The 21,078-nt window shown below is 30.8% G+C and overlaps 4 protein-coding genes across 6 annotated transcripts; all 4 read right to left on the bottom strand.

The window, feature by feature from the left end:
* Positions 1-1,431: 1,431 nt before the first annotated feature.
* Positions 1,432-4,959, bottom strand: LOC101497331 (probable L-type lectin-domain containing receptor kinase VII.2). Of its 2 annotated transcripts, none has more exons than XM_004487237.4 (2): positions 2,798-4,958; positions 1,432-1,581 (listed from the first exon to the last, which is right to left on the bottom strand). In XM_004487237.4, the coding sequence occupies exons 1-2, from the start codon at positions 4,873-4,875 to the stop codon at positions 1,566-1,568; spliced, it is 2,094 nt and encodes a 697-aa protein (XP_004487294.1). In that variant the 5' UTR covers positions 4,876-4,958; the 3' UTR covers positions 1,432-1,565. The 2 variants fall into 2 exon arrangements, with proteins under 2 accessions (XP_004487294.1, XP_073222205.1); XM_073366104.1 differs by having other exon boundaries at positions 1,442-1,572; positions 2,798-4,959.
* A 373-nt stretch (positions 4,960-5,332) lies between these two features.
* Positions 5,333-8,053, bottom strand: LOC101497006 (epoxide hydrolase 3-like). Its single transcript, XM_004487236.4, has 5 exons — positions 7,896-8,053; positions 7,605-7,819; positions 6,207-6,377; positions 5,894-6,129; positions 5,333-5,744 (listed from the first exon to the last, which is right to left on the bottom strand). Exons 1-5 carry the CDS (start codon positions 7,963-7,965, stop codon positions 5,495-5,497), a joined length of 942 nt encoding a protein of 313 aa, XP_004487293.1. The 5' UTR covers positions 7,966-8,053; the 3' UTR covers positions 5,333-5,494.
* A 5,501-nt stretch (positions 8,054-13,554) lies between these two features.
* On the bottom strand, positions 13,555-17,429 carry LOC101497989 (probable L-type lectin-domain containing receptor kinase VII.2). Of its 2 annotated transcripts, none has more exons than XM_004487239.4 (2): positions 15,045-17,429; positions 13,555-13,828 (listed from the first exon to the last, which is right to left on the bottom strand). In XM_004487239.4, exons 1-2 carry the CDS (start codon positions 17,120-17,122, stop codon positions 13,813-13,815), a joined length of 2,094 nt encoding a protein of 697 aa, XP_004487296.1. In that variant the 5' UTR covers positions 17,123-17,429; the 3' UTR covers positions 13,555-13,812. The 2 variants fall into 2 exon arrangements, with proteins under 2 accessions (XP_004487296.1, XP_073222195.1); XM_073366094.1 differs by having other exon boundaries at positions 13,555-13,819.
* A 150-nt stretch (positions 17,430-17,579) lies between these two features.
* Positions 17,580-20,349, bottom strand: LOC101498316 (epoxide hydrolase 3-like). The gene is made up of 5 exons (XM_004487240.4): positions 20,143-20,349; positions 19,852-20,066; positions 18,454-18,624; positions 18,141-18,376; positions 17,580-17,991 (listed from the first exon to the last, which is right to left on the bottom strand). The coding sequence occupies exons 1-5, from the start codon at positions 20,210-20,212 to the stop codon at positions 17,742-17,744; spliced, it is 942 nt and encodes a 313-aa protein (XP_004487297.1). The 5' UTR covers positions 20,213-20,349; the 3' UTR covers positions 17,580-17,741.
* Between the last annotated feature and the right edge of the window lie 729 nt (positions 20,350-21,078).

Below are 21,078 nucleotides of genomic sequence, written 5' to 3'. Positions count from 1 at the left end.
TCTTAAATTATCTGTGACATTAAAATATCAAGACAATATTTATTGGCTTTTTTTCGATAAAACCTTGTATTATTGAAATAGTTATCTAACTACTGCATAATTTTATTCTCAAAATCAACGCAACTAATCTTGCATTAAAAAAAATGTCGTTTTGTGGTTGCAAACGAGTAATTCATTGCAGAACATAAAAAGTATTTTAGCATTGAAATATTAAACTTTAAATTACTTTTTCCTCCTTTGACGGGCCTCATCTAGTAATTTTTTTTAATTTTATTTTTATGACGATGGATTGAAATGATTGACTATTTATTTATTAAAAAGTAATAATATTACAAAATCAGTAAAATGAAATATTTGTGAATACTTTCATTTAGTAAATTTGAATAAAAAATTACAAATGAATGATGTATATTTATAAATTTTATCTATTTTATAACGATGAATTATAGAAGTGCTACCGATAAAGAATCTGCGTTGGCAACAATAGAGGTTGGGTTTAATGGAATGAACTAAACTTTTATATTATGATGAATTCATGTTTGAAACTGGAAGATGTAAAAAGAAACCATTTTGGCAATGGTTGACAAGTGAAAACTTAGTCGTCACTTCCAAAACTCTAGATCAGTCACTTATTCTACATCTATAAGATGGGTACTTTAGACCTATTTTTGGTATGGGATCACGCATTTTAGTCATTTTTATTCTCTTTTTTATTTAAATAAGTATTTTTCACGTAAATTTAATTTTTTTTTTTCTATGTTATATCTATGATAATTCTTTCTAGTTTGATGTTGAGTTGTTCGTCATCTTAGGGTGGCATTGTTTGTTTTATTATATAAATATGATCTTCTCAAAGTCAAATGTGCCATCCACTATCATTAGCATCCTCTTCAGTTATAAAAAACGTTTTCCAACCTACGGTTAATTTTGACAAATTAGATACTACATATAATTGATTTGAGTTTTGGCGTTTATCTCTGAGCATATTGAGTTTGAAGTTAAAAAAATTATCTATAAAAGGAAAGATATCAAGTATGTGAAATATCAATTCTCAATCTAAAAATATTGGCTTGTTTGTCTTTCAATCCAAGTTTATTACTTTTTATGATTACATAATAAGACATAGACTATGATTAATTTAACTCATTCGCTTTGTAATTGTGTTTTATTTTATTATTAACGAAACATTATTTTTTTGCTATAAAAAAACCCTTATGGTACTCAAGTTTTCAGACCGTAATGTAATCAACAACCCCTGACTCCAGTATAGTCAGATACATCTGGATCATATAATCAAGATCGGACCGTTCAAATATAAATTATTAGATTTTATATTTAAAAATAATTAAAAATCTAACCTTAAAATCTGAATTGTTTAATCTTGATAAATATAAAGGGAGTACTTGTGGGAATTACTATGAGATTACATGTGTTGATCACATCTTATGGTGCTTGATTGGAAGTCATTCTGTTGTTGTTACTGCTACTGATTTCTGTGCTCCAAATATGGACTTTCAGCTGATTATGGTGGATGGTGTAATTTTCCAAGTCGATATTTTGAGACCTCAGAAGCTGCATTTGCTGAAATTGCCAAGAGAAAATCTGATATAGTTCCAGTTCAATATAGGAGGTATAAAATATTTGTTTAAGGGTATGTTTGAATTGAAGATATAAGACGGTATAGAATGAAATAAGCTAATTAGATTTTAAAATGAATGTGTTTTCATTCTACTCCATTCTGTCTTATACCACAATTCAAAACATACTTTTAATGAGACCATTTGATTGACTAAGAATATTCTGTTTGATTTAACTTATTTAAGTTTATGTACTTATATAAATACTTGTTAGACTATTTGGGGGAGCTTGTGGAAATAGTTTATGAGATGTCCATAAACTCTTTTCAGGTTATTTCTATAAGTTTTCCAAGTTAGCTTATGAAAACAACTTATAATTTATATGAAAACAGTTTGACTTTATTTATCTTTTGTTATAGAAATAACTTATATATAAGCAATTATATGATAAACTCTTATGCTATAAACACTTAATTAAGCTGTTTATCCAAACAGGTCATAAGTCTTGTTTTTAATGCTTAGGCATCTGGCTTATACAAGGAAACTTTTATGCTGATGTGATGTTGAAGGTTATGCAGAGTTAAATTTAAAAGAATTGGTGGCCTGAAATTCACAGTGAGTGGAAGTTATAATTTCTATCAACTCCTGATTACCAATGTTGGGTTGGATGAGGTAGTGGTTGCTGTGAAAGTGAAGGGAACTAAAACTTGATGGATACCAATGGCAAGGAATTGGGGACAAAATTGGCATTGCAATGTGAACCTTCAATAACAGCCTCTATCCTTTGAGGTTACTATCAGAAGTGGAAAAACAATCACATCTTATAATGTAGCTCCTGCCAACTGGCAATTTGGACACACATTTGAAGGAAAACAATTCTAGCATGAGATGATTCATAATTTTGATGCTAAAAGATAAGTTTCTGTGGCTTGAATTTTGTACTACTAACTGCAATTTATGACATCACAATGAAATTGTTTGAATCATCTAGTGAGAAAAGGAATTTATTATTGTTGTAAGTGTGATTTGTGAAGTTAATAGAAGTCAAACTTGTTTGTATATTTTTCTCATGAATAATGATCAAACATAGCTTAATCTATATTTGTCAAAGATAGTAGCAGATTACAGAAATTTAAATATACAATTTTGGCTTTACAAATATACAATATTTTATGAGTATATGTTAAAAATATGCAACAACTAAAGGCCTACAACATTACCTGCCTTCCCTAATGATATCTGAATCTGATGGTGGAATGGTATTTGAGCCACTTGTAGAGGTCTTAGAATTATAACTAAACATTCTAATTTCTTCAAAAGTAGGGTGATCTTTGTTTAGAAATGAAGTTTCAGTTGTAGACCACATTGCAGCTGATGTTATTCTTCCAAGTAAACTTGTCTCCATATTTTCTTCATCAGCTTCAATGTTGTTGTCCATTTCTCCCTCCAACATTTTCACAACCTGTCTCATTATTGGTCTAACACAAGGGTCTGAATTTGAACACAACAAACCCAAATGAAGCAATCTCTCACCTTCCTCAATGGAGTATCCTCCTTTCGCCTTCAACCTTTCATCGATGGCATTGTGCAATTGGTTAAGCACCATTAGAGACTCCAACCATTCAATTAGCCCTGGCTTATGTTCTTCAATAGGTCTTCGCCCGCAAATTACTTCCAACATCAATATTCCAAAGCCGAACACATCAGACATAGTCGACGCTTTTCCTGTTCGAATCACTTCCGGAGCGATGTATCCTAATGTCCCTAGTACTTTTGTTGTGCTTGCCACTTGTCCATGATGCTCATGCATAAGAGCCAATCCAAAATCCCCTAATCTAGCTTTCATGTCTTTGTCAAGTAGAACATTGCTTGCTTTGATATCCCTATGCAAGACCTTAACTTCCCAGCCCTCATGCAGGTATAGAATCCCTGCAGACACATTTTTCAAAACTTGAATCCTCTCTTCCCATGTTAGCATCTTTCCTTCTTCACACTCAAAGATCCATTTGTCTAAACTTCCATTGTGCATGAAGTCATAAACTAGAATCAAGTTTCCCTTTTCTTCTTTGCACCAACCTTTGAATCCTACTAAGTTTCTGTGTTTCATTCTTCCTAGGCTTGAAACCTCAGCTAAAAACTCTCTCATCCCTTCTCTTTCTTGAGGGATTCTCTTGACAGCAACTTCTACTCCTTGCAAAACCCCTTTATATACACTTTTGTTCCCTCCTACAACAATCACATTCTCTTCAGAGAATCCTCCTGTTGCTGCATGAATATCTTGGAAACTAATCTTATGTGGCCAATATTCTAGTTCCCAATCTTCAATTTCCTCCTCTCCATTTTTACCCCTATAGTAAATGAAGAAAACTACACAACCACAACAAATGATTATTAGCACAAAGACAGTACTAGTGACTCCTACATTTATGGCTCCCGAAAACCACTTCTTATGAGGGACAAATGAAGGCAAATTCTTTGTCACTAAAGCATCACCAATAGAAAAATTAGAATTACTAAAGCTCCAAGCAAGAATCTTAATACTATCTTTTTTCAACCCTGTGGCTGCACAGAATCCAACATATGTTTCATCCATAAGAATGCCGGAAAGGTTAACAGTTGTATTGATAAGAGGCACACGAGGCCTCTTATGTCCTGCCTGAATCATCGTAATGTTCAACTGGGAGTTCATAAATTCAATCCAAACTTGATAATTTTCTCCATTTTTTATGCTCAACACATGAAATTTCTTGTCATCTTTCCCACCCCAATAGCCAGCCTCATGTGAAGTTAACGATTTAAGCGAGTTTACGTCAACACCAACATGATTATCATTTATATCCTCGAATTCTTCGTTTTTAACTACGTCGAATTCGACTCCAAAAACATGGTTGCTATGATTACCTTCATTGGTGAAATTGAAGAGACCGATATACTCGGTCGATGTTGTTCCATTTAGACCTCTTGAAGGTGTGAATATGAAGGCAAAGCCATGTCCTGTGATAGATTTTTTGACAGGGGCAACAGAGAAAATGAAGGAAGTAGCAAAAGGGAGAAGAGTGGAAGAAGAGTTTGGTGGTTTTGTAAGCACTTTTTGAGGGTAAAAAGCACGGTCTATTGAGAAGGAATCGCTAGTGCTATTAGTAAGTGAGAGAATGGATTTTTGAATGGTGGAATTTCCATATAATTTTATGTTTGTGGAGTTGAAGTTTGTGTTATAAACAAATTCAGTAGTGCAAACACAACACATAATTATGGTTACAGTATGTAGAATAATGATAAGAAGCTTAAGTTGAGGCATTGGTGTAAAGGACTTAGAATGAAAGAGAAACTCTTGCCAAATTCAGTTTCTTTATTTAATATCAATATATAAGATTATATGTGATTTTATATCAATGAGTGAACTAATATTAGACGACGGCAACAAAAGGGAGTGAATGGTTACTTGTATGTATGTGGTCCACACGTGACTTTATAGGTCAACTCATTAATTCAAACGCGGTTTATTAATTTGGCAGCATAAGAGTTAAGACTTTTGTTTGTTTTAGATAGTATTCAACACTAATGAGAAAAAACAAATTTCATGTGGCAAGATTTTTCAGAAGCAACTCTTCTGTTACTTCTATTTAATGACCATTTTGAGCATATGGCCCACCAGTGACATTGATCAGATATGAAAAAAGATTCTTGAATGTTTCAATCCTCACCTACGGCGTAGTATTAACTATACAAATATTTGCATTTTTAAAGAAAAAATCTCATTGTAGACTATGTTTGTTATTGTAGAATAAAATCATTCATAGTTCTTGCTCAAATTACATATTGAAATGGGAGGTACCATACAATAGAAATCACACCACACAAAGCACAAGAAACATTAAGCATGAGACTCTTAGCCTCCACTACTACCACAATCACAATCAGATACTTTGTTTGTCAAGGAATTCAATGATGAGGTTGTTCACCTTCTCTGGAAATTGTTCATGCACAAAATGGCTTCCTTCTGGAATATATATGGTTTCCAAGTCTGGCACAAAATGTTTCACCGTCCCGGTTCGGATGTACTCTTCCATGCCAGGAAACTTGAGGCAATAGTCTTTTTCACCCATGATCAGCAATGCAGGAACATTCACTTTTGGATCAGTTAGCCCATTTTCCACTGTGAGAGACCTGCATGGATCATAAACAATGTTTTCTAATCTAAATACATAGAAGTATGCACCCTAATGTTAAAGACTATTTTAGAGCATTGGAACAAATAGACTTTATACAAAGATTTGGAATAGGTTTTCACTCATTACAATTTAAGATTTGATTACCTGTACGGAACCTGCAATGCAAATCTAAAACCAGAATTTTCATATAGTGATGCATAAGCTTCCAAGTCTTCCTCAGAGAACCATGGTGGGAGGGGAATAGATGGATTAAACAAGTCCATGATTTCTTGATCATCACCTGCTACTGGCACCTCACTTCTAGAAAACAGAATATAAATGTTCCTTATAACCGACTTAACATCGAAGCGGCCGAAATCTGCTTCTGCTCTTCCAGGCTCCTGAATTTTCTTACTCAATAGTTCATCAATGTCATATACAAAGGAACATAAAAATGATAATGGCACAGAATTTTCACCTGCCACCTAGTAATATAGAAGCCTTTTGGGAGAAGATGATTCTGAACAGCAGAAGGACCAGGAAGCATGAAAGGAATGCCTAAAGTTATGACAGAAGCTACTTTTTCTGGATGGACAGCAGCTACAAGATATGCTGGTATGGCACCAAAGTCCTTACCAATAAGGACAGCCTAATAGAAGCACCAAGGTCCATATACAAAAACTATTAGACAAGTTTTTCATTTTAATCAAAAGGGTTTTGTTCTTTATCCTTTCCTCTCACTTTTTTTTGTTCTATGGCATAAATTTTATATGTAACAAAGCCAATATTGTACAAGAGATAAACATGGAGACGACTTACTGCACTATCATAGATCATAAGTGTTGTAGAGATATTTTCAACAACAAAAATGACAATAACCACTCATAATTGTGTGACAAATATTAATTAATTACTGGTTATTTTAGTTTTTAGGTTTCAAATTCTTGACATTCCATTTAAAACTCATTGGCATTTCTTAGATGACCAACTTAGTACCTACTCGTTTTTATCGTCTATCTTACTCTCTTTACACACTATTAGGATAAGGTTAGAAGTCGGGTAAATCTTTTAACTTAATTTCATATAATAATTAAGTATTTTGACTTTTTTTCTTTCTGGTTTAAAATGTCAACAATGTTGGCTTTTTTTTACTGAAACCCAGAAAAATTCATCATCAACTTCAAAGAAAACTAGAAAATTCATCATCGTCTTCAAAGAAATTCAAATATTTATTAAATTCAAAACTCAAATTTTCAAATAAATTCATATATTCATCTTCAACAACGACAACATCAAATTCATAAATAAAAAACTCACATTTTAAGATTTAATTCTCGAAACACAAAGAGAAGATCTTCTTCTTTCTTTCTTTCTCCAAATTAAATCCCTAAATCCCTAAATCATTATTATTTTTTGGTTTTGATAAAATTGTAACAAATATTATTCTTCCGATTTCGATTTTAGGTAATGGATTTCTATCTTTGTTAAGAGCTCATGTATATAATCCATAATTTAAATCTTACAATGTGATTTTTTTTTTATCAAATTGAGAAGTCGTAACTTAAATCTTAAAAATGCGAGTTTTTTATTTGGAGATTTAATGTTGTAAGTTATTGGAGTTAAAAATATAAATTTATTTGAATATTTGAATTTAATAAATATCTAAATTTCTTTGAAGATGATAAAATTTCTGAATTTCTATAAATAAAAATAACATTGTTAACATTTTAAAAATTAAATTATCACTTAAAATTAAATAAAAAATTAAATAAAAAAATGACTGGACAAAAACATTTCTACCTAAAAAAATAATATATGCAAGATATAGTATTAGGTAAAACATTATTTAGTAGAACATGTTGTTCCTCCTCCTTACCTTGGTGATGCCTAATGAATCTAAAAGATCCTTAATTTCATCAACAAGGTCCATTAAAGTTGCTTTTTCTGGCTCAGCTGGATGATCAGAAAGTCCATATCCTCTAAAATCAAAGGCAATAGCACGGTAACCAGCATTTGCAACAGCAATCATTTGGTATCTCCATGTATACCATATTTCTGGAAATCCATGTAAGAATACAACTACCTTTTCACCTGCACAAACAAAAAATATTTTATTATAATGTTTAAATGAATCAATCAAGAATATTTGTGACATAAGGGTGTTGACCTGTTCCAATCTCAGCTACATGGAGCTTCAGTCCCTTCACTTCAACATGACTGTGCTTGATGTTGTCCATATTGAATTAAGTGTGAAGTGTGAAGTGTGTGTGTGTGTGTGTGTGTGTGAGAGAGAGAGAGAGAGAGAGAGAGAGAGAGAGAGAGAGAGAGAGAGAGAGAGAGAGAGAGAGAGAGAGAGAGAGAGAGAGAGAGAGAGAGAGAGAGAGAGAGAGAGAGAGAGAGAGAGAGAGAGAGAGAGAGAGAGAGAGAGAGAGAGAGAGAGAGAGAGAGAGAGAGAGAGAGAGAGAGAGAGAGAGAGAGAGAGAGAGAGAGAGAGTTATAAGGAAAAAAGAGAAAAGAAAAGAAAGATAAGAGACAAATGAAGCATCTTGCTCAATTCCTACATTTGTAGATGCATACAAATTAAAATTAATAGTTATTAGATGCTGTTTTGTAAATAAGTTAAATAAACTAGCTATTTTCAATATAGAGATTTAAATTTATATATATATTTATTTTACTTATGAAGTTATAAGTGTTAAAATTCCCTGTCAAAAAAGTATTAAAATTATATAGTAACTATTTTTATTAAAATGAAAGGATACATACATCAATAAACTTCAGATATTTTTGTTCTGCTCAACCTCTTCAAATCTTCAGACAGAGTAGAGTCAATGAGTAAATGGACTTATAAATTAATTTGTCAAAACTGTTTTGTTTTGCACTAGTTGTTTAACTTCTCCTAATTTAAATTCACTTCATTTACGGTATACAAAAAATCTCATATCGACTGAGAATCGAAATAAACATCCACTAAGACAAAAAGGACAATACCTCATAAATGTGGTGAGATGAATTTGAGTTCAAAATAACTTTCTTTATCTCAAGAGTTCATACAGGTGCTAATAATCCATCAGAAAGATAGCAACATTGCCACAAACAAATAAAATTACCAATGTAGTCACAAAAGATCCTTGTCCAAATAAAGATAGAGTAGCATCTATGGGCGAACAAACAAATTGTAATTCCAAATCTAATTAAATTTGACTACCCAAAAAATACTCTTTTGGGAATAAATATAGTTTTGATATTTATCCAAATAATATATATTTAACTAAAATATAATAATTTTGACTACCCAAAAAATATTCTTTTTGGAATAAGTATAGTTTTATATTTATCTAAATAAAATATATTTAACTAAATTATACTTAGTTACACCAATAATATATATTTAACTACCTCAAATAAGTTTATTAGTAATTGAACTAAAAGAAATAAAAAACTCAAAAAACTATCACTTAATATACTTTTTTTTTTTTATTATTTTGACACTTTTAATTTTTATTATACTCATATATAAATAAAACTGATAATGAATTTCTTGTAATAGTTGAATTGTTTGTATTGACATAGAGTATCATTTTTCTAAATATTATCGAGTGTCATTTTTCTAAATAACTATTGATAAAAACCTAAAATAAATTAATTAAAAGAAAAAGTAAAGAATATTTCAATTCCAAATTTTAATGATAATTGAAGTTGCAAGTTTTCATACTTGTATTGAACAATAGTGATTTTATCAAAAGATTTTTGAAATCTAGTGTGGCGGGGATCAACTTTGATATCCCTTCCTTATAGAAGTGACGATTAGTTATCTTCATATACATTTTTAGGCCAAGTTCATTTTATTTGTAGTTATCTTCATATTCATTTCTAGTCCAAGTTCATTTTATTTGTTGTTCTTATCGTGTTCTTGAAAAATTATATATTTATCACCTCAAAAAATAGGTTAGCTTTGCCGCTGATTACAGCTGAGATGGTTAAGCCATTAGGTTTTGTGAGATGATTTGTGTTATAAATTAGTAGCGTGGGTACATTTGAAAAAATAATAATACATACACCTAAACCTAAAGAATATTAATACTTTTTTGATTAATATTATTAATGTTAGATAATATTATTATATATTAGTAATAAGAGTATTTTAAATTTTTTTATTCTCTTGTATATTTATTAGTTGTAATTCTATTACCTTTAGTTTTTGTTTATTTTGGTTATGAAACTATAATGAGGTTCTTTCTCTTCTCCCTCTTTTATATGTTTATGTTTGTCTATCATAGTTAGCATGATATCAAAGAGTTTTGGTTGATTTTGTGATCTATTGTAAAGTGGTCTATAGCTTGCGGTCGATATCGATTTCCTTCCTCCGTTTTCGATCTGATTATGCCTCTATGTTTTCAGTGTGATTTTGCTCTTTTGTTTCCGACGTGGTCCGGCTCTTCCGTTTTTGGCACGATTTTGTTTGGTTCTTGATTGACTCTGCTATTAACATGTTATCCCTAATTTCTTTTGCCTCAGTGATTGTGTTCGTCGTATTTTCCTGTCATTATTTGTTGTGGCTGGTGCTAAGGATGATTCTCTTCAAGCTGTTAGTGTTCACTTCAATAAATAAAATTACTCTTATTGGACGCATGGCAATGGGGCGGGTCGGGGGCGGATTTTGCCTCCTCCACCCCCGCACCCGACTAATCGGGGAAAACCCGCACCCGCACCCGCTCCCGTTTCATAGCGGGTGTGAAAATTAAACCCTATCTCCGCCCACAACGGGTTTCGGGTTTCCCCGCCCACACCCGCACTCATTTATATGTATAAAATTATAAATTTAAAAAATCATATCTATTATAATTAATATAATAAAATAATTATTATCAGATAATAATAAAATAAAAAATTATTTTATATAGAGATAAGATTATAATTTTTAATATTTATAAAAATATTAAATATATTTGATATGTATATGTATAGAAAATTCAAAACTTACTCTAATAATACTTGCGGGGCGGGTTTGGGTGCGGGTTAGAGAAAATTAGAATTGAGCCGTTGGCAAAATTTAATAGAGTATCCTACAACTGTAACGTGGATGCAGACTACTGAAGAATTTATTGTTGTTGTTCTTGAGTTCACCACGTGAGATACGAATGATATTATGCTAGCCAAATTTCGTACTGTATTTGCTTGAATTTCCTTTTATACAGTAAGAAGTGGTGTTCTAAACAACTCAATAATTTCTTGACATTTTTCTACTTGAAAAAACCATAACCTTGAAATTTCCCATGCGTACGCATAGAAACGTGAAAAATTCACTTTATCCTTAACTATTTATTTTGTCACTTTAATCGTATACTACCCGTGACAATCATTTATAAATATGATTTTAAAGTTAATTATAGTAAAAATTAAATATTTATAATAATTTAATAATTGTGATTAATTGATAATAGTGTAAATATTCTTTATATTGATAGTATATATAAATTAAATCAAAAGTTGAAATGTATTTAATATGTATAATTTATATATGATTATTATTAAATTATTTTTTTCTATGTGTTAAATATTGTCTTTTCATTTGAATAAAATGATAGTATTAATAAGATATATATTTGGAAAAACAATAATAAATATATTTAGTAATTTATAAGAGACTTATATTTAAGGATAATTTTTTAAGAAAAAATTAGACTTATAATTAAGAACAAGAGTGTAATCTATTTTTTTAAAAAATTTATCTCTGATAGTTCATTTAAAAAAATCACTAAATATATATATATATATATATATATATATATATATATATATATGATAATGTAGAAATTCTTTATATGGATAGTTTATATGAATTAAATTAAAAGTTGAAATATATTTAATATGTATAATTTATATATGATTATTATTGAATTATTTTTTTCTACATAAATGTGTTAAATATTGTCTTTTCATTTGGGTAAAATGATATTATTAATAAGATATATATTTGCAAAAATAGTAATAAATATATTTAGTAATTTATAAGAGACTTATATTCAAGGATAATTTTTTAAGAAAAAATTAGACTATAATTAAGAACAAAAAGAGCGTAATCTATTTTTTTTTTAAATTTATCTCTGATATTTCATTTAAAAAAAATCACAAAATAAAACACATATATATCATATTTTCCAAATATACTTTTAATTAATTAATATTACTAAGTATTTTAGAATAAGAAAAATCAAAGCTAAACACATTTACATACAAAAAGATATTTAAGACACATTCATGCACACAATAAACATATACATTTTTAATTTCTTAATATGCGAAAATTATAACGAAGACTTATAAAAGGGACAAATGAGGCATAAAAAATAAAAAATAAAAGGGACAAATGTAATACAAAGTTTTGAGTTATTCCTCTAAAAAAAGTCTTGAGTTATTAATTATTACAAGACATTGGAAATGATGACAATAAAAAACCTCAAAACATTGCAAACCTTCTAAAACAAAATGGTTGCTCAAATTATAAGTGTCACACCGTCTTAAATTATCTGTGACATTAAAATATCAAGACAATATTTATTGGCTTTTTTTCGATAAAACCTTGTATTATTGAAATAGTTATCTAACTACTGCATAATTTTATTCTCAAAATCAACGCAACTAATCTTGCATTAAAAAAAATGTCGTTTTGTGGTTGCAAACGAGTAATTCATTGCAGAACATAAAAAGTATTTTAGCATTGAAATATTAAACTTTAAATTACTTTTTCCTCCTTTGACGGGCCTCATCTAGTAATTTTTTTTAATTTTATTTTTATGACGATGGATTGAAATGATTGACTATTTATTTATTAAAAAGTAATAATATTACAAAATCAGTAAAATGAAATATTTGTGAATACTTTCATTTAGTAAATTTGAATAAAAAATTACAAATGAATGATGTATATTTATAAATTTTATCTATTTTATAACGATGAATTATAGAAGTGCTACCGATAAAGAATCTGCGTTGGCAACAATAGAGGTTGGGTTTAATGGAATGAACTAAACTTTTATATTATGATGAATTCATGTTTGAAACTGGAAGATGTAAAAAGAAACCATTTTGGCAATGGTTGACAAGTGAAAACTTAGTCGTCACTTCCAAAACTCTAGATCAGTCACTTATTCTACATCTATAAGATGGGTACTTTAGACCTATTTTTGGTATGGGATCACGCATTTTAGTCATTTTTATTCTCTTTTTTATTTAAATAAGTATTTTTCACGTAAATTTAATTTTTTTTTTTCTATGTTATATCTATGATAATTCTTTCTAGTTTGATGTTGAGTTGTTCGTCATCTTAGGGTGGCATTGTTTGTTTTATTATATAAATATGATCTTCTCAAAGTCAAATGTGCCATCCACTATCATTAGCATCCTCTTCAGTTATAAAAAACGTTTTCCAACCTACGGTTAATTTTGACAAATTAGATACTACATATAATTGATTTGAGTTTTGGCGTTTATCTCTGAGCATATTGAGTTTGAAGTTAAAAAAATTATCTATAAAAGGAAAGATATCAAGTATGTGAAATATCAATTCTCAATCTAAAAATATTGGCTTGTTTGTCTTTCAATCCAAGTTTATTACTTTTTATGATTACATAATAAGACATAGACTATGATTAATTTAACTCATTCGCTTTGTAATTGTGTTTTATTTTATTATTAACGAAACATTATTTTTTTGCTATAAAAAAACCCTTATGGTACTCAAGTTTTCAGACCGTAATGTAATCAACAACCCCTGACTCCAGTATAGTCAGATACATCTGGATCATATAATCAAGATCGGACCGTTCAAATATAAATTATTAGATTTTATATTTAAAAATAATTAAAAATCTAACCTTAAAATCTGAATTGTTTAATCTTGATAAATATAAAGGGAGTACTTGTGGGAATTACTATGAGATTACATGTGTTGATCACATCTTATGGTGCTTGATTGGAAGTCATTCTGTTGTTGTTACTGCTACTGATTTCTGTGCTCCAAATATGGACTTTCAGCTGATTATGGTGGATGGTGTAATTTTCCAAGTCGATATTTTGAGACCTCAGAAGCTGCATTTGCTGAAATTGCCAAGAGAAAATCTGATATAGTTCCAGTTCAATATAGGAGGTATAAAATATTTGTTTAAGGGTATGTTTGAATTGAAGATATAAGACGGTATAGAATGAAATAAGCTAATTAGATTTTAAAATGAATGTGTTTTCATTCTACTCCATTCTGTCTTATACCACAATTCAAAACATACTTTTAATGAGACCATTTGATTGACTAAGAATATTCTGTTTGATTTAACTTATTTAAGTTTATGTACTTATATAAATACTTGTTAGACTATTTGGGGGAGCTTGTGGAAATAGTTTATGAGATGTCCATAAACTCTTTTCAGGTTATTTCTATAAGTTTTCCAAGTTAGCTTATGAAAACAACTTATAATTTATATGAAAACAGTTTGACTTTATTTATCTTTTGTTATAGAAATAACTTATATATAAGCAATTATATGATAAACTCTTATGCTATAAACACTTAATTAAGCTGTTTATCCAAACAGGTCATAAGTCTTGTTTTTAATGCTTAGGCATCTGGCTTATACAAGGAAACTTTTATGCTGATGTGATGTTGAAGGTTATGCAGAGTTAAATTTAAAAGAATTGGTGGCCTGAAATTCACAGTGAGTGGAAGTTATAATTTCTATCAACTCCTGATTACCAATGTTGGGTTGGATGAGGTAGTGGTTGCTGTGAAAGTGAAGGGAACTAAAACTTGATGGATACCAATGGCAAGGAATTGGGGACAAAATTGGCATTGCAATGTGAACCTTCAATAACAGCCTCTATCCTTTGAGGTTACTATCAGAAGTGGAAAAACAATCACATCTTATAATGTAGCTCCTGCCAACTGGCAATTTGGACACACATTTGAAGGAAAACAATTCTAGCATGAGATGATTCATAATTTTGATGCTAAAAGATAAGTTTCTGTGGCTTGAATTTTGTACTACTAACTGCAATTTATGACATCACAATGAAATTGTTTGAATCATCTAGTGAGAAAAGGAATTTATTATTGTTGTAAGTGTGATTTGTGAAGTTAATAGAAGTCAAACTTGTTTGTATATTTTTCTCATGAATAATGATCAAACATAGCTTAATCTATATTTGTCAAAGATAGTAGCAGATTACAGAAATTTAAATATACAATTTTGGCTTTACAAATATACAATATTTTATGAGTATATGTTAAAAATATGCAACAACTAAAGGCCTACAACATTACCTGCCTTCCCTAATGATATCTGAATCTGATGGTGGAATGGTATTTGAGCCACTTGTAGAGGTCTTAGAATTATAACTAAACATTCTAATTTCTTCAAAAGTAGGGTGATCTTTGTTTAGAAATGAAGTTTCAGTTGTAGACCACATTGCAGCTGATGTTATTCTTCCAAGTAAACTTGTCTCCATATTTTCTTCATCAGCTTCAATGTTGTTGTCCATTTCTCCCTCCAACATTTTCACAACCTGTCTCATTATTGGTCTAACACAAGGGTCTGAATTTGAACACAACAAACCCAAATGAAGCAATCTCTCACCTTCCTCAATGGAGTATCCTCCTTTCGCCTTCAACCTTTCATCGATGGCATTGTGCAATTGGTTAAGCACCATTAGAGACTCCAACCATTCAATTAGCCCTGGCTTATGTTCTTCAATAGGTCTTCGCCCGCAAATTACTTCCAACATCAATATTCCAAAGCCGAACACATCAGACATAGTCGACGCTTTTCCTGTTCGAATCACTTCCGGAGCGATGTATCCTAATGTCCCTAGTACTTTTGTTGTGCTTGCCACTTGTCCATGATGCTCATGCATAAGAGCCAATCCAAAATCCCCTAATCTAGCTTTCATGTCTTTGTCAAGTAGAACATTGCTTGCTTTGATATCCCTATGCAAGACCTTAACTTCCCAGCCCTCATGCAGGTATAGAATCCCTGCAGACACATTTTTCAAAACTTGAATCCTCTCTTCCCATGTTAGCATCTTTCCTTCTTCACACTCAAAGATCCATTTGTCTAAACTTCCATTGTGCATGAAGTCATAAACTAGAATCAAGTTTCCCTTTTCTTCTTTGCACCAACCTTTGAATCCTACTAAGTTTCTGTGTTTCATTCTTCCTAGGCTTGAAACCTCAGCTAAAAACTCTCTCATCCCTTCTCTTTCTTGAGGGATTCTCTTGACAGCAACTTCTACTCCTTGCAAAACCCCTTTATATACACTTTTGTTCCCTCCTACAACAATCACATTCTCTTCAGAGAATCCTCCTGTTGCTGCATGAATATCTTGGAAACTAATCTTATGTGGCCAATATTCTAGTTCCCAATCTTCAATTTCCTCCTCTCCATTTTTACCCCTATAGTAAATGAAGAAAACTACACAACCACAACAAATGATTATTAGCACAAAGACAGTACTAGTGACTCCTACATTTATGGCTCCCGAAAACCACTTCTTATGAGGGACAAATGAAGGCAAATTCTTTGTCACTAAAGCATCACCAATAGAAAAATTAGAATTACTAAAGCTCCAAGCAAGAATCTTAATACTATCTTTTTTCAACCCTGTGGCTGCACAGAATCCAACATATGTTTCATCCATAAGAATGCCGGAAAGGTTAACAGTTGTATTGATAAGAGGCACACGAGGCCTCTTATGTCCTGCCTGAATCATCGTAATGTTCAACTGGGAGTTCATAAATTCAATCCAAACTTGATAATTTTCTCCATTTTTTATGCTCAACACATGAAATTTCTTGTCATCTTTCCCACCCCAATAGCCAGCCTCATGTGAAGTTAACGATTTAAGCGAGTTTACGTCAACACCAACATGATTATCATTTATATCCTCGAATTCTTCGTTTTTAACTACGTCGAATTCGACTCCAAAAACATGGTTGCTATGATTACCTTCATTGGTGAAATTGAAGAGACCGATATACTCGGTCGATGTTGTTCCATTTAGACCTCTTGAAGGTGTGAATATGAAGGCAAAGCCATGTCCTGTGATAGATTTTTTGACAGGGGCAACAGAGAAAATGAAGGAAGTAGCAAAAGGGAGAAGAGTGGAAGAAGAGTTTGGTGGTTTTGTAAGCACTTTTTGAGGGTAAAAAGCACGGTCTATTGAGAAGGAATCGCTAGTGCTATTAGTAAGTGAGAGAATGGATTTTTGAATGGTGGAATTTCCATATAATTTTATGTTTGTGGAGTTGAAGTTTGTGTTATAAACAAATTCAGTAGTGCAAACACAACACATAATTATGGTTACAGTATGTAGAATAATGATAAGAAGCTTAAGTTGAGGCATTGGTGTAAAGGACTTAGAATGAAAGAGAAACTCTTGCCAAATTCAGTTTCTTTATTTAATATCAATATATAAGATTATATGTGATTTTATATCAATGAGTGAACTAATATTAGACGACGGCAACAAAAGGGAGTGAATGGTTACTTGTATGTATGTGGTCCACACGTGACTTTATAGGTCAACTCATTAATTCAAACGCGGTTTATTAATTTGGCAGCATAAGAGTTAAGACTTTTGTTTGTTTTAGATAGTATTCAACACTAATGAGAAAAAACAAATTTCATGTGGCAAGATTTTTCAGAAGCAACTCTTCTGTTACTTCTATTTAATGACCATTTTGAGCATATGGCCCACCAGTGACATTGATCAGATATGAAAAAAGATTCTTGAATGTTTCAATCCTCACCTACGGCGTAGTATTAACTATACAAATATTTGCATTTTTAAAGAAAAAATCTCATTGTAGACTATGTTTGTTATTGTAGAATAAAATCATTCATAGTTCTTGCTCAAATTACATATTGAAATGGGAGGTACCATACAATAGAAATCACACCACACAAAGCACAAGAAACATTAAGCATGAGACTCTTAGCCTCCACTACTACCACAATCACAATCAGATACTTTGTTTGTCAAGGAATTCAATGATGAGGTTGTTCACCTTCTCTGGAAATTGTTCATGCACAAAATGGCTTCCTTCTGGAATATATATGGTTTCCAAGTCTGGCACAAAATGTTTCACCGTCCCGGTTCGGATGTACTCTTCCATGCCAGGAAACTTGAGGCAATAGTCTTTTTCACCCATGATCAGCAATGCAGGAACATTCACTTTTGGATCAGTTAGCCCATTTTCCACTGTGAGAGACCTGCATGGATCATAAACAATGTTTTCTAATCTAAATACATAGAAGTATGCACCCTAATGTTAAAGACTATTTTAGAGCATTGGAACAAATAGACTTTATACAAAGATTTGGAATAGGTTTTCACTCATTACAATTTAAGATTTGATTACCTGTACGGAACCTGCAATGCAAATCTAAAACCAGAATTTTCATATAGTGATGCATAAGCTTCCAAGTCTTCCTCAGAGAACCATGGTGGGAGGGGAATAGATGGATTAAACAAGTCCATGATTTCTTGATCATCACCTGCTACTGGCACCTCACTTCTAGAAAACAGAATATAAATGTTCCTTATAACCGACTTAACATCGAAGCGGCCGAAATCTGCTTCTGCTCTTCCAGGCTCCTGAATTTTCTTACTCAATAGTTCATCAATGTCATATACAAAGGAACATAAAAATGATAATGGCACAGAATTTTCACCTGCCACCTAGTAATATAGAAGCCTTTTGGGAGAAGATGATTCTGAACAGCAGAAGGACCAGGAAGCATGAAAGGAATGCCTAAAGTTATGACAGAAGCTACTTTTTCTGGATGGACAGCAGCTACAAGATATGCTGGTATGGCACCAAAGTCCTTACCAATAAGGACAGCCTAATAGAAGCACCAAGGTCCATATACAAAAACTATTAGACAAGTTTTTCATTTTAATCAAAAGGGTTTTGTTCTTTATCCTTTCCTCTCACTTTTTTTTGTTCTATGGCATAAATTTTATATGTAACAAAGCCAATATTGTACAAGAGATAAACATGGAGACGACTTACTGCACTATCATAGATCATAAGTGTTGTAGAGATATTTTCAACAACAAAAATGACAATAACCACTCATAATTGTGTGACAAATATTAATTAATTACTGGTTATTTTAGTTTTTAGGTTTCAAATTCTTGACATTCCATTTAAAACTCATTGGCATTTCTTAGATGACCAACTTAGTACCTACTCGTTTTTATCGTCTATCTTACTCTCTTTACACACTATTAGGATAAGGTTAGAAGTCGGGTAAATCTTTTAACTTAATTTCATATAATAATTAAGTATTTTGACTTTTTTTCTTTCTGGTTTAAAATGTCAACAATGTTGGCTTTTTTTTACTGAAACCCAGAAAAATTCATCATCAACTTCAAAGAAAACTAGAAAATTCATCATCGTCTTCAAAGAAATTCAAATATTTATTAAATTCAAAACTCAAATTTTCAAATAAATTCATATATTCATCTTCAACAACGACAACATCAAATTCATAAATAAAAAACTCACATTTTAAGATTTAATTCTCGAAACACAAAGAGAAGATCTTCTTCTTTCTTTCTTTCTCCAAATTAAATCCCTAAATCCCTAAATCATTATTATTTTTTGGTTTTGATAAAATTGTAACAAATATTATTCTTCCGATTTCGATTTTAGGTAATGGATTTCTATCTTTGTTAAGAGCTCATGTATATAATCCATAATTTAAATCTTACAATGTGATTTTTTTTTTATCAAATTGAGAAGTCGTAACTTAAATCTTAAAAATGCGAGTTTTTTATTTGGAGATTTAATGTTGTAAGTTATTGGAGTTAAAAATATAAATTTATTTGAATATTTGAATTTAATAAATATCTAAATTTCTTTGAAGATGATAAAATTTCTGAATTTCTATAAATAAAAATAACATTGTTAACATTTTAAAAATTAAATTATCACTTAAAATTAAATAAAAAATTAAATAAAAAAATGACTGGACAAAAACATTTCTACCTAAAAAAATAATATATGCAAGATATAGTATTAGGTAAAACATTATTTAGTAGAACATGTTGTTCCTCCTCCTTACCTTGGTGATGCCTAATGAATCTAAAAGATCCTTAATTTCATCAACAAGGTCCATTAAAGTTGCTTTTTCTGGCTCAGCTGGATGATCAGAAAGTCCATATCCTCTAAAATCAAAGGCAATAGCACGGTAACCAGCATTTGCAACAGCAATCATTTGGTATCTCCATGTATACCATATTTCTGGAAATCCATGTAAGAATACAACTACCTTTTCACCTGCACAAACAAAAAATATTTTATTATAATGTTTAAATGAATCAATCAAGAATATTTGTGACATAAGGGTGTTGACCTGTTCCAATCTCAGCTACATGGAGCTTCAGTCCCTTCACTTCAACATGACTGTGCTTGATGTTGTCCATATTGAATTAAGTGTGAAGTGTGAAGTGTGTGTGTGTGTGTGTGTGTGTGAGAGAGAGAGAGAGAGAGAGAGAGAGAGTTATAAGGAAAAAAGAGAAAAGAAAAGAAAGATAAGAGACAAATGAAGCATCTTGCTCAATTCCTACATTTGTAGATGCATACAAATTAAAATTAATAGTTATTAGATGCTGTTTTGTAAATAAGTTAAATAAACTAGCTATTTTCAATATAGAGATTTAAATTTATATATATATTTATTTTACTTATGAAGTTATAAGTGTTAAAATTCCCTGTCAAAAAAGTATTAAAATTATATAGTAACTATTTTTATTAAAATGAAAGGATACATACATCAATAAACTTCAGATATTTTTGTTCTGCTCAACCTCTTCAAATCTTCAGACAGAGTAGAGTCAATGAGTAAATGGACTTATAAATTAATTTGTCAAAACTGTTTTGTTTTGCACTAGTTGTTTAACTTCTCCTAATTTAAATTCACTTCATTTACGGTATACAAAAAATCTCATATCGACTGAGAATCGAAATAAACATCCACTAAGACAAAAAGGACAATACCTCATAAATGTGGTGAGATGAATTTGAGTTCAAAATAACTTTCTTTATCTCAAGAGTTCATACAGGTGCTAATAATCCATCAGAAAGATAGCAACATTGCCACAAACAAATAAAATTACCAATGTAGTCACAAAAGATCCTTGTCCAAATAAAGATAGAGTAGCATCTATGGGCGAACAAACAAATTGTAATTCCAAATCTAATTAAATTTGACTACCCAAAAAATACTCTTTTGGGAATAAATATAGTTTTGATATTTATCCAAATAATATATATTTAACTAAAATATAAT

Source organism: Cicer arietinum, chromosome 1, assembly GCF_000331145.2.
Source record: "Cicer arietinum cultivar CDC Frontier isolate Library 1 chromosome 1, Cicar.CDCFrontier_v2.0, whole genome shotgun sequence".
Lineage (NCBI taxonomy): Eukaryota > Viridiplantae > Streptophyta > Magnoliopsida > Fabales > Fabaceae > Cicer > Cicer arietinum.
This window is presented reverse-complemented; position numbering and strand designations above follow the sequence as displayed.

Bases quoted from the DNA above. Each gene is read 5' to 3' on its own strand.
- LOC101498316 (XM_004487240.4), bottom strand. From the start codon at position 20,212: ATGGACAACATCAAGCACAGTCATGTTGAAGTGAAGGGACTGAAGCTC. The intron at 20,067-20,142 runs GTCAACACCCTT...TTGTTTGTGCAG, and splicing joins TGTAGCTGAGATTGGAACAG to GTGAAAAGGTAGTTGTATTC. The intron at 17,992-18,140 runs GTAATCAAATCT...TGATCCATGCAG, and splicing joins GCATTGCAGGTTCCGTACAG to GTCTCTCACAGTGGAAAATG.
- LOC101497331 (XM_004487237.4), bottom strand. From the start codon at position 4,875: ATGCCTCAACTTAAGCTTCTTATCATTATTCTACATACTGTAACCATA.
- LOC101497989 (XM_004487239.4), bottom strand. From the start codon at position 17,122: ATGCCTCAACTTAAGCTTCTTATCATTATTCTACATACTGTAACCATA.
- LOC101497006 (XM_004487236.4), bottom strand. From the start codon at position 7,965: ATGGACAACATCAAGCACAGTCATGTTGAAGTGAAGGGACTGAAGCTC. The intron at 6,378-7,604 runs GTAAGGAGGAGG...TGCTTCTATTAG, and splicing joins ATTCATTAGGCATCACCAAG to GCTGTCCTTATTGGTAAGGA. The intron at 6,130-6,206 runs GTGAAAATTCTG...AAGAAAATTCAG, and splicing joins TCTATATTACTAGGTGGCAG to GAGCCTGGAAGAGCAGAAGC.